The sequence below is a fragment of the Rhinolophus ferrumequinum genome, chromosome 7 (genome assembly GCF_004115265.2).
Source record: "Rhinolophus ferrumequinum isolate MPI-CBG mRhiFer1 chromosome 7, mRhiFer1_v1.p, whole genome shotgun sequence".
Taxonomy (NCBI): domain Eukaryota; kingdom Metazoa; phylum Chordata; class Mammalia; order Chiroptera; family Rhinolophidae; genus Rhinolophus; species Rhinolophus ferrumequinum.
Window position 1 is genome coordinate 10307763 of NC_046290.1, and position 13313 is coordinate 10321075.

At 42.9% G+C, this 13313-nt stretch overlaps 1 protein-coding gene across 1 annotated transcript in view; it reads left to right on the forward strand.

Annotated features, from left to right (window-relative positions):
• The first annotated feature begins 299 nt into the window (after nucleotides 1-299).
• Nucleotides 300-13313, forward strand: part of FBXL7 (F-box and leucine rich repeat protein 7) — a 349033-nt gene continuing 336019 nt past the window's right edge. The window contains exon 1 of the mRNA XM_033111208.1: nucleotides 300-817. Coding sequence (XP_032967099.1) covers nucleotides 781-817 — 37 coding nt within the window. The 5' untranslated portion in view covers nucleotides 300-780. The remainder of the gene's footprint in view (nucleotides 818-13313) is intronic.

Here is a 13313-nt window from a genome sequence, read left to right on the forward strand (position 1 = left end):
CGTTCGGAAGCTCGTCTTACAAATTGGGGGCCAAGCCTGTAAAAGAACAATAGTAAAATCGAGCCAAGAGCACGTTCCTTGGCTCAGAGCGGTTCGCGGGTGGCGCGAGGGCCTGCGTGGAGGCTGCGGCCGGCACCCCGAGCCCTGAAAAGGAGCGCTGCCCCTTTAAAAGGCCGCGCATCTCCGGGCCGGCCTTCCTCCCCGGGGCTCCAGCTGTGATTGACGCTGGGCGGCGAGAGGAGGCGCCTGGCGCTAACAAAAGTCCGGCCCGCGGGCGAGCAACGCCGGGCCGCGAGTCTCCGCTCGCTCAGGGCATCCGCAACAAGTGGCCGCCGCGCCCTCCCCGGGGAAGTCGCGAGCGCGCAGGGGCGTCCGAAGGAGGCAGTCGAGCCGGGGAGCCCCGGCCGCCCGCGCGGCTCAGCGCCCACCACAGGGGAATCGGGGCGGTCGGATGGGGAACCCGCGGCGGCGGCGCGGCGAGCCTCTGGGCGGCCCCGGGGCGCGGGCTCTCCGCAGCGCTGCGCCCGCCGGCCCCGATCGCGGATTCTAAGAGCGGCGGCTACGCTCGGCCCCACCCGGAGCCATCGGGGGTGCCAGGAGGGGACGGAGCGCCCCCTTCTACCCAAGTGCAAGGGCCGCTCCCGGCCGGACATCGGCCCCGGAGTGTGGGGTATGCGCAGCTAACGGTCCCGTCCGGCGGGCTTTCCTCGGGCGGAGCGCTCAGGCGGTGCGCCCCAGCGATGGAGTGTCCCGGGAGACGGCGGGCATGACGGCGGCAGGATGGGCGCGAACAATGGCAAACAGTACGGCAGTGAGGGTGAGTGGGCCGCCCGTCCTCACACTCCCGAATCGCCCTCCCCACCCCCCTTCTGCTCGCCCTCCCATCTGGGGAGGAAGGTTCTCGCCCGCTGCCATGGCGCACACCCATTTGGCACCCTGTCAGGGCCGTCACCTTCCCCTTTGGCACAGAGTACTCAGGCGCCTGGAGGATACTTTCCCACCGTGGGGGTCCCCTTAAGTAACTTCCCAGGTTGTTGCTGGGATGGCTCAAGTTGCATTGCTGACATGTTTCTGAAGCATGTGCCTCAACTTTCCTTCCCTGGGCATCTGAGGTTTAGGATGATGGTTTGGCAGATGGCAGAAGACGTTTTTCAAAATTAACGCAGTGAAAACTTTCCCAGGCCTTTGTGCTCTAGTCCCCTGGACTCTCCTGTAGCAGGAAAAACTTCTGGAACAAGTAGTTAGGTTTCCATACTCTGCTCCCTGCCCACCCCCGCCCCCACCCCGGGCTGACAGCTTCGTGAAGCTGATCACCTTTGGGCCCCGTAGGGTGAGGAGTGGCGGGGTGGGGGGGCTTTGTCTGGCCTCTCTCGGGGCTCAAGATGGGCAAAGGACCATCTGTGCCGTGGGGCTGGGAATTGCACAGAAATATTGCCTGTCAAGTGGGAACTTGGAAGTTGGAGAAACTTTAAGCCCCACCTACTCCTAAAAGGATGATGGATGTGTGGGTTGGCTTCCCCCTCGCCACTCCTCCCGCTCTTTGAATCAAGCCCTGGTGTTGTCACCCGTTGATTAACGGCATGCCCTTGATATGCATATGGCAAAGGCATTTATGTAGTTCCAAACTTAGGAAGGTTGGTCTTGCGTGAGCTTGGCTGGAGGGGCGTGGAAGAGACAGGGTCGGTTTTACAGCCCGCCCCCAGAGGACAGGCGGTTCCAAACGGGGTCCAACGCCTGCAGACGGGTAGGAGTGCAGAATGGCTATTCAGCATGTGGTGTTTGGGAAACTCCTATCATCCTACTCAAAACTTGGAGCTGTGGCTACAGAATGTGGATGTCTCTCCCCGTGTTTGTGGCTGTGTTCGTTCCCAGCGGCTTTGTGAAATTACAGAAAAAAACCGACCCTACGAAACCATATCTACAAGAACTTTTGTTTAAATGCTTCTTTCCCAGATCGTCATGTTTTGAATTCCACGTATATGTGAAATACATATGTTTCTTTATTCTGGGCAGTTATGTGAGAGAGATTTTTTTTTTGTGACAATTTCATTTTTAAAAAGATAAAAGGTTGTCTTTTTAGATAGCAGATGTGAAAGTATGCCAAAAAAGATTATTGGAGAATCTTGGCCACTCCCCAAAACTTCTTGGAGTTCATGTTTTAAAAAATTGTGGAAAAATGGGAGATTAAGCCGTCTTACTCTGAGTTATTGAAAAGCTTTCAGGGAGTGAAGTGTGTGCTTGTCAGTTCTGGGTGTGCATGCATTATGCTACGTGAACACCATGGGAGGAAAGGGTACCCCAAGAGGTGCACAGTGTCTCTGCCCTATGTCCTGTGCCCCTAATCCTCTGCAACTTGTTCTTATATCCCACCGTTCTCGTATTGTACAGTGTGTGGTGTATGACGACTTCCTGTCTGAACAGCAGAGTTTTCAACCCTTGGGAGAGAAAAGGAGAGACAGAGAACTAATGTTCTCCAGCTGTTATCCGTAAATGCTACCTCTGCATTTTCACTTCAGCTGAAGTGAAATTTTACTGGGATCAGATTTAGAGACACTGTGGATGTTTTATAGGGAAAACCTCTCGGGCTCAGCTGATTCAAAGGGACCAATAGGAAGCTCTGGGAGGCTTGACTGAGTTTTGGCTGGAGGGGACACATTGTGTTTAGTTTACATCAGCTCTCTTCAAATGCGTGGGGATTCTTCTGATAAGCAAGGCAAAAATAGAGAAATAGAAGTTACAAGAACCTAAAAAACAAATCTTTCCTCTCCCAGTTACACTGGGTGTCTCCTATATAGGGTTATAATGCAAGTAACTGGGGATGGTCAACTTTGTTACACTGCGTTATTGGTTGATAAAAAGTCTATGCAGATAAGCCTGTTGGAGTTTGATATGTCAGTGCCATCTTTCTTATCTAAAAAGTCAAATTTCAAAGAAAGTGAAAGCAACCCCTGGACATAGTATCTCTGTTATCAAAGGAGATAGAATTAAGACAGTTTTAGTAGATGTAGTGCAATTTAGGTATGGTAGGTATATTTCGAACATAAGGGGGGAATTATAAATAAATGCACATCCGTAGCCTGCAGTGAGAGATTGCTGAACTATAAAACACTAGTGTTTGTGTATACTTTAAAAATCTGGAACTTAAGTATGTTTTACAGTTGACACCACCATGTAAATGTAACCCCTTAAGTTTTCAACACAAACGGTGTTGAGTTCTTAGAAAATTTACAACTTCAGTATTTCATATGTAATCTCACTTTCTCTTGTCCTAGAAAACACCTTTTTCATTAAAATAACAACAAAAAATTATTCCCCAGACTTAACTTTAGCAGGTGAAATGGGGTGGAGTCTTGCTACTCCCTGTAATACAGGACTGGCCGCAGCGCCACCTGGGAGTTTGTCAAAAGTGCAGAATCTTGGGTTCCTCCTGGAACTACTGAATCATCCATCACGTGCACATTGGAGTTTGGGGAAGTTCGTGTGTAGAGCCCAGAGTATTGACTTAAAATCTGGAAATTTGATTCCAGCTTCAACTTAGCTACTATGCCCTTGCTCGATTCCCCCAAATCTTGGGGTCTTTCTTTAGAATGAGGAGAGAAACTCTTTGTTGGCATGACTTGTCATAATCGAATCCTGGAGCATGTAGTCATTTATTTTATTTTGCCATTAAGGGACCACTTAAGGGAGGAGATCAGCTTTGGGGAAACGTGTTATAATAGGGAAGTTGAGACTCTTACTGCCGTGAGATCAGTAAATGCCCCTCTCCTTTTTGTCATTCCGTTCATCCCTCATTTCTATCTTCCACTCATGTCCACCTCCGCTCCTAACTCAATCGGTCCTGAAATCCCTACTTTTCTCCCTGGATTAAAGGTATATGTAAATCAGTAAGTGATTCCCAAGTGTTTTGTTTTCCTAAATACTTAGTGAACATTCAGGTTAATGATTTAATTTGCAACCATTAGGCAAATGTGGATTTTGCTCCATGAAGAAGTTACCGTACCATTCCTGATCATTAGCTTTCTAAGAAGCATAAGCGAATGTCTAAATGATGAGTATATTCTTTAAATTCTTTAATGGAGGACTTTTTTGTTGTTGTTGTTGTTGTTTTTTCCTTAATCTTACTTCAGAAAGTGTAAGTGTCAGCCCCTGTGTAGAAATCTGGAAAATGAGTTGTGGTTATTTAAAGCCATCAGAACCATTAGCTTTGACTCCAGTTAAACCAAATAAACAAATCTCTCTGTTCAAGTAGGAAGAGAGGAGCTGCCTTCCCTGCCTTTTAAGGTTTCTGAGCCTCACTCTCACTTACTCAGTGGTTTCATTGTGATGTTTATTCTATTCCAGCAGGTCTGAGGCAGTAATACACTGTTAACAGCTCCTTTGCAAAATTGCTTGTGTGACTGAATTGGAGCTCATGAGGCCACAGCGATGAGGTTTGACCCTTGGTAGCTCTGCTGCTCTGTCAAGAGACTGGGGTCCCTTTTCACCATCTCAGATCTGCATTGTCAGATAAGAGCAGAGCCAGTTGCCTGCAATCGTAAATCATCACAAATCTATTACCACCTCGAGGAACGTATCTTGAAATAATAATAACTATGGGAGCTAACGTTTATTGAAAGCTTACTGTGACCAGGCATGATTCTAAGCCCTTGACATACACTAATGCACTTCATCTTTCTGAGGATCCTAAGGCACTCCTAAGATCCTTATTTCACCAATCAGAAAACACAGCTGCAGAAAGGATGGTCGTTTCCCAGGGTCCCACAGCTAGTGTGGAATTGGGACTCAGGGTCATTCTAAGCCCAGACTCCTTTCTTCATTCATTCAACTAATAGATGTTGACTTATTTCCTGCTATGTGCCAGGAAATCCTGGCACATATCGGTAAACAGATAAAGATCCTGTCCTTGTGAATCTTATCTTCGTGTGTGTGTGTGTGTGTGTGTGTGTGTGTGTGTATGTTTATAGTGAGGGGAGGTAGAATGATTAACATGCATGTACACACACACACACACACACACACACACAAGATAATTCAGGAAACCACGTCATGCATTTCAAGGGCCTAAGGTCTCTGAGTAAAGAAAACTGTCAGGTTAAGATTATTGGGAGTTGGAAGAAAGAGGGTGTGGGTAGATTTAGTTAGTCACCGTGGGCCATATTGAAGAGTTGGCATTTAGACCAAGAATTAAGAGAAGTGAAGGATTGACCTTTGAGGATCCAGGGAACATGGTGACTTACTTTGAACGACTGTGTTACACCAAAGTGAATACTTTATGCTGGAGGGTATAAATCATCATTTTATACAAAGGTAACATCATCAGTCTTCTAGAAATCGTCAGCCACAATGGAGGAAAGTCAGCCTGGCCACTGCAGCATATTTTTTGCCTAGAGTTGCAAATATGTTTTATCCAATTATACCAGATACTTTGTGACCGTTTTTGGCGGGAGGTGGGGGGAGCCTGGGGCATGCTCTTTTTCTTCTTCGTCTTTTTTTAATATTGAAATAAAAAAATTTATTGAATGATATTTGTTTGTTTGTTTTTTGTTTTAAAGTTTATTGAGGTGACAGTTGTTAGTAAGGCATTTTGCTCTTCTTGCTATGAACAGCTAATGTTGCCTGACTTACTGGGTATGTAAAGATGCAGCCAAAGGTTTCTGTAATTCTTAGCTAGAAGTATGTCTTTGTGTTTTGCCTCCAGTAAATCATTTCATTCCAATGAAAATCAGAAGATAAATGATCCAGATTCCACTGTTTGGTTCAAAGCAAAGCGTTAGTGCAGCTAACAGTATCATCTTTGGTCTGACGATAAGATAGCTTCAGTGATTTGGGGAATCTTTTTGTACATTTAAAACAAAAGAGAAGTAACTTTCCTTTCCCCTTGGGAATCAACTCACAAAAACTTTGTCGTAACTCCCTCTGCCCTTTGACACAGAATGAATTCTGGGTTGATTTTGAGTAATTAATAATCATGTTTTCCCTTATATACTAGTGTCTCTGAAAACAGCTTGGGCAACTTTGCTTGACTGTTTGGGACCCTTCTAGATATCATGCATCTTAGATGGCATCAGGGGTGTATTAAAATATATGACAGCATCTTGAATAAAGTCTAGAGTGAATAAACTCTTTGAATAATGAAAAAGGAATAAATGAAGTTGAGACCCTTAATACATTAAAAAATGTAGTTGAAAAGTTGTTGTGATAAAAATTAAATTTCGGACAGCTGAGCAAAGACCAATGTGTGTAAGTTTCCAGAAGGTAGATTTGGCTCAGTCTGAGGAAGAGGCAGTGATGAGAGTTATTTGCATCCAAGATAGACTACTTAGTGAGGAAGTGAATTCTCTGGCATGGGAGGGTGGTGATCACAGTAAAGGATTTTTCAGAGATTTCTGCATCGAGTGAGGGGTCTACCATAGGACCTAAACCAAGTTCGCTAATAAACATTCTGTCATGTGGGATTATGTTATGTTTGATAAAGTGATATTGTTTCATTCTAAGTCATATTGCTACTTTTTCTCCTTCAAACACATCTCTAGCATTTTAATAGTTAAAAGTACTCCCCCCCCCACACTTTTTTGGGGTTAATTCATTCTCCTCTCTCTTTCTTTGTGTATGTGTATTTGGGAAAACCTACTAAATTTATTTATTTCCCTGCCTTCTGTGAGATATGACCTCCTGCACCAAAAATCGGGTTTGATAAATGACTTGTCCTGTTTTCAGTGCAGTAATGGATAATGTTACCATTACATTTATTATTACCCTAAACCATGTAGATTTACTAAACTTGAGGCAAGACCCTTAATTGTGCTTACGAGGTTGGACAATTATGTTTGCAAACTTGTTGCAATGATGTTGCTAATCTTTTTTGATATCAGAGGGATTATTATGAATTTGTATCAACTGGGCAAACAGTTAACCATGTTTACTATTTGGAAGTGCTGAAAAGTCTTTGTGAAAAAGTTCGATGATCTGAACTTTTTGCCAACAATTCCTGGCTCTTGCATCACGACACTGCACCAGCTCACACAGCACTGCCTGTGAGGGAGTTTTTAGCAAGCAAACAAATAACTGTATTGGAACACCCTCCCTACTCACCTGATCTGTCCCTAATCACTTCTTTCTTTACCCGAAGATAAAGGAAATATTGAAAGGAAGACATTTTGATGACATTCAGGACATCAGGAGTAATGTGACGACAGCTCTGATGGCCATTCCAGAAAAAGAGTTCCAAAATTACTTTGAAAGGTGGACTAGGCACTGGCGTCAGTGCATAGCTTCCCAAGGGGAGCACTTCGAAGATGGCCATAGTGATATTCAGCACTGAGCTTTGTAGCACTTTTTCTAGGATGAGTTCACAAACTTAATTGTCTGACCTCGTATGTTGAGTGTCTTTAATAAATGTTATAACTTTGTATATAACCTTTAACTGGTATTATTGGTTAGTGCTACTTCATCAGAAGCCACAAGATGACCAGCAGCACACAGTCTGCCTAGTGTGAGTGGGCCAGAGCAGCAGTTCCGCCACATGGTAGTAAAGTCAATGTCAGCTGAACTTCCCCAGAATGTAGCTTTATTTTTTGTTTTGGTTATGGAAATTTAAACCTCTTTTTCGTTTTGGTTTCTGTTAAATCTCTAGGTAGAATAAGACTTGCTCTATAAGTTCAGTGTCTGAGAAGCCAGGCAGGGAGGCCAGTGATCCCAGAACAAGGTAAGTGGTCATTTGCAGGAGGAGACTGCCTGTCCCACGTGCTAAGTGTGGGTGTAAGTGATAAGGGGTAAGGAGGAAGTGTGCGTAAGAACAGAGCTACCATGTTTCCCCCAAAATACGACCTAACCGGAAAATAAGCCCTAGCATAATTTTTCCGGAGGACATCCCCTGAACATAAGCCCTAATGCGTCTTTTAGAGCAAACCTTAATATAAGACCCGGTCTTATTTTTGGGGAAACACGGTACGCTCTGAATAATGTCAGTTCTGGACAGTGTCTGCGATTCCCCAAATATCTAATGGATGCACGTGTTTTCTAAAACAACAACCATAACAACACCGGTAAATTGGCGGAGGAGGAGCTTAGCCTTTTGGGGAAAAGTGAATATTTTCTAACAGGAGTTCCCTAATTGTTCCTGAAAACCTTCCTGTTCCGTGTTTGATATGGTTTCTCTCATGGGAAGTGATTCCCGTGGGTTCTGTGAGGACCTTGGAACCCTGGGAGAAGGGACAGAAATACGTGAGGAGCCTGCGTCCTTCCCAAGCCTGCGACACCGCACCGAGGACAGTGGAAGCCTGTGGGCAGATATTTTCAAACGTGCTAGTTAAAACCTCAAGACGTACAACTTTCAAACTTCTGACGTGAATGATCATTAGCCATCACTGAACTTTCCTCAGTAATGAAATATAAACTCATGGCCCATGTTTCCCCCATTCCAGTGTTGAAGGAGTAGGGACTGTGTCGAGCCGTAGAGCTCTGTGACGTTGTGCAGTAGATGTGCTCGTTCTATCATTTCTTATTTAAATTCTAAACTAGTAACAAAATGAAAAACAGTTGCCAACACTGCATGAACTCATAATTGCGACTTTAGAAGCCCTGAGCAATGTGTACAAATGTTATTAAAATATTTTTTGTTTGCTACTCTTTCTGTGGTAAATTCCTTTGCTGCATTTTTTTTTTCTTCTCTTTTTTTCCAAGCAGATGTAGCAGTGGAAAGAGAATCAAAATTTCCGGAGAAAAAAATTGAGGCATTTTTCTTATACTTACAGATTGACCTTCTGGCTGCCAGGAACCCACTTTTTTGGCAAGGTAGAGAAGTCAGGAAAAGGCTACTGATAGGTGCGCTTGAAGCTTTTGACCCAGTTGAATACTGGAGTCAAATTGTGGGGGCATCTGAGTTAAATCGAAGACGGAGGCCAGGCCTTGCAAGGTCTTACTCGCAGAGGTAGCTCACAAAGGACACGTCTGAGACTGAGGATGGAGGGGCAGGAAACACATAATGACAGAGAGAACAAGTTCAGAGGATGAGATTAGAGGACTGATTGCCTCCTAGGTAAAGACCAGACTCAATGTTGTAATCAGTTCTCTTTCTTAAAAACATCCGAGCTCACAGAACAAAAACGATTATTCATAGATATCTGGTCGGCTTGATGATCGACAAGTTTAGTATATTTGTGTTCATTGTAATAATAGTAGTTAACAATTACTGAGCTTTGAAGGTGCCACTTCCCCCCTGAAAACTTTATACCCACTTACTCATGAGGTCATGGCAGCCAAGGAAGCGGGCTCTGATAATTCTGTTTTAAAGATGCCACCACAGAAGCCGAAAGGCAGGCTATCCCCTGCTCACAACAGGCGAGTGGCCTTGGCATGCTGAAATCCCGTGCCAGGCTCCATGCCCCTCTCTACCAGCCCACGACCCCCTCCCATCTTATCATTGTGGTTGCAGCCCCCCAATTTTCCCCCGTCTTTGTTTTGTCTGTGTGCTTCAAAGAATTGCAATGACTGAGAAGTAGCCCTTCAAACAAACAAACAAACAAACAAACAACAAACAAAAGTTTTATGGATTAGGTGACCAAAAATGAAAGATAATTTTTGAAGGAAAGTTTCAACTCATTGTATGTGGTTCTCCCCAGGACAAATTAACTGCTTGTTAGGTAATCTGCTGACAAAGTGGCAGGCTATCTAGTATCAATAATAATGTCAGCATGTAAAATAATTAGCAAATTCTTTAGAGTCACAGAGCGCAACGTAGAGCTGAGAGGCTGTCCTGATTTTCCGGAGCATTACGAACTTTTAATTATCTTTTTTCTGGAATAGCCCTCTACCTGGGATGGCCTTGGTACCTGCCCACACACAAAGTGAATGGAGGTCTGGGGCAGACGCACACATCTTCCCTCTGTAAATGGTTTGTAATTCATATCTTGTATTTCCCTCTGGTGTCAAAACTATGGATTTGAGACAGCTGTTAATATGGGGAATTATTCCACTACCTACTTGAGAAGTTGCCCTTCTCTTATGCCAGCCCCCGGGAGATATCTCCGTGAGTATGCCCATGAAACTGCTTTCGAAACTGGAACACATTTCTGAAATTAATCTCATGTATCATCACAGAGACTGTCAGAGGGTTGTCCATCATTATCCCAAGTTTATCGGTGAGGAAACCGGGCCTTGGCAGCTTAAATGACTTGCCCTGATTTTATAGCGAAGATGACATGGGGTCATTCTGATGTAGTACGCTTTCCATTATGCCACCATTCTGCTTTAGGTGCCATAAGAAAACGAGAGTATAGTCATGCTAGAGGATTACTACCAGGCATTCGTGAGTACTCTCCATTGCTTACGCCCAGGATGAAAATAGGGACCTGCAAGTTATATCCTTTAATGCCTTTTGCGGAAGTAGAGAAGCCTGGTTCCCTATTGGTCATCTCAGCCCACAGAGCTGTGCCACATCACAGAGGAACAGCCGCACAGTGATAACATTTTTATCATGAGAATGCAGAGTGAATTATTGTTAAATGAAGGTTCACGACAAAAGGACATTATTGGTTAGAGTGCACTTGCTGGTAAATAAAACAGCGGGGGCTTTGAGGGTCATTTCCCTGCTCTGAAAACCTCCACTCACTAGGATAAAGTTATTTTACTGCTGGGAAAATCAGAGGATCAACTCTAAAACTGGGGACCCTCTGCATCAGAGGAGCCCTGATTCCCCTCAGTCGTCTCGTGTCCTTTGCTGTTGAATAACCACATTTTTTTGAGGCCTTTGGAAGGGTTTAGGTCCGGGCACAAGCCTTTTAGGATGAGTTGATATCAAGTTATTGAGCTGCTGTCGTGGTTGTGGTGGAAATCCATCTTGTTTGTGTCTTTAATTTCTTCACTATCCTCTCATTAAACCTCTAATTTTTAAAACATTCCTGTTCCTTTGTATTTATTTGCTGCTTATCCTACCACTTGCTTACCCACACGTAAATATAACCCTGATCACATAGTAGGTCCTTAGTATATTTTTTGTTAAACAATTAAATGAGGAGGAATCTGGAGCCATGATCTTTGTTGGATCTAAAAATAGCTTATGAAAACCCTATCATATTTTCAGTGACCTTTTTTTAGACTTTGACATTTTACTCTTAAAAAAATTCTCTGTAGCCATGTTTTCTTCTGAGCATATTCCAACTTGGACTGTTATTTTTATTGATGAAATTCCATCTTTTTATGGATCAAAATAGTTTAACTTGTATATTTAAGAAAAAATAAAGTATGTACTTTTAGCATTGCTGAAGACCTTTCAACTTCACTAATTTACATATTGTTGACTTAACTGTTTTCAATGCTTAGTATTGAGTAGAATACTACTGTGTTTTTTATTAAAAATCATATTGTTTGGTAATTGTTTCAAGTGATTGGAAATTGGGTTTATATGACAATTTAAGTGAATTTTTAACTAGAAAACATTTTAAATATTTGATCTTTAATTTATCATTCCGTTGGTTCTGCGTCCTCGCTCTGGATTCAAGGGTCGTAGGATCATGAATCCTTTTGAATTCATACATTGATCTACTTTATCACATCTCTATTTTCCTCCTTTTTGTTATAAAATGGTAAAGTTATTTTGTGTGTCTGGTATGATTAGAATGGTTCCTAGTAGAGCTGTGTCTGCCTTCCCACGTTACTAAAATCAGAATTGACATAATCAACTTCAGAAAAAAAGAAAACCCTTATTGAGCTGTGTGTGTGGATTGGGGTGTGTGGATGTATACATTTACATGAGACTATATTTAAATAGCCCTTTGCTATAAATTAAGCCAAGTCCATTATGCCTCACATCTATTTTCTGCTGTAAATGGAGAGGAATACATAACATACAAAGAATTTAAGAAACACAATTAAAATTAAAATGTCATTTGTTTCCTTAAAAATGTGGAATCTGTTAGAGGACTAGCTTCAGACAAAGGGTCACCATAAGAATCAAGGAAAAGAAGCAGCAAAGGGTCTAACACCTGAGCTTTTTGAGATGAAACTTGGAATACAGGTGGCTATACTTTATGAACAAAGTATCTGAAATGGTTCTGTGACATGATATCTGCTTGGAATTGTATGTTTTAGTTTGTTTACTTGACTATGTGTTCAGGTGAGGTGAGTGGATAGAATATCTGATTGGTGGGATTTTTACTCTCCGTGACACTGAGCCGTTGGCATTTGTTTGAAAGTGCTGAAGTATAAATTCAGATGTGTAGGCAACATTCATATATTCATTTTTGTGGGGTATTTTTATTTTAAAGATCAACAGCTTGTTTGTTGGTTGGAAAGGTGTAAGTGGCACCATTTGGACAACATACAGAGGGTGCCAAAAAATGTATACACATTTCAAGAAAGGAAAAAGCTGTATTAAAATTCTAATACTCAATATATACCAATAACAAAAGATGAATGCAAGTCACGTTTGACTTCTGCAATTACAAGAGGTGCTCAAAGTGGTTCCCATCAGCATCCAGACACTTCTGATGATGGCAAACTGCTGCTTGAACAGCGATGACCGAAGTGTCCACTTGTACAAATTGTTGGGGGATCCCAGGTATATTGTGCACACTGCTACGAAAGTACATCTTAAGACATGATGTTTCTGTTGTGAACAGCTTGCTTTTTACATCTTGTGTCACATCTACTTTGTTTGTTTAATTGTCTTTTAATGATTGTCTCCATTGTCTCTCTCTCTGGAAAGACCTGTCCTGTTGTTTACCCTGCGAGCTTGTTTTGAGAGACAGTATTTCCTTAGGGAACCTTTCTCCATTCCTAAAGCCATCAGCACATGAACTATGTAATAAAAAGCCAATTCCTTCCCCCGGTTGTACTTCAAATAGTCATTCCTTTGTGCAGGATAATAAGAACAGGAAACGTATCATTTCTAAATGCTTTGGTTGGGGTTGCTTTACTTCCAATAAGGAAAATTGCCTCACAAGGGGGAGCACGGGTAAAAAAGCTACAACTAACTGAATAATTGTATTCAGTCTAATGTCAAAACCCCCGAGCTCCTGCCTGCAAATCTCATTTAGTCTTGGGATTACTGCGTGTCCACTGTCGGGTGTAGGTTTGAATTTGCTGCTGCTCCGCTGATCATCTCCTCACACCTCACGAAAATGAATCTCAAATTCTACTGGGGACTTTCGATATGTATGGTTTAGTTTTCTTTAGTGATATTGGTAAGCCTCGAGGTAGGTAACAAAAGGCTTTGAAAATCGACCAAGAATGAAATGAAATATGGAACAGAATCATGGATATCTTTGTGGTAAAAGTGACCTCAGATCACCTTACAAAGAAAGAGACTGAAGCAC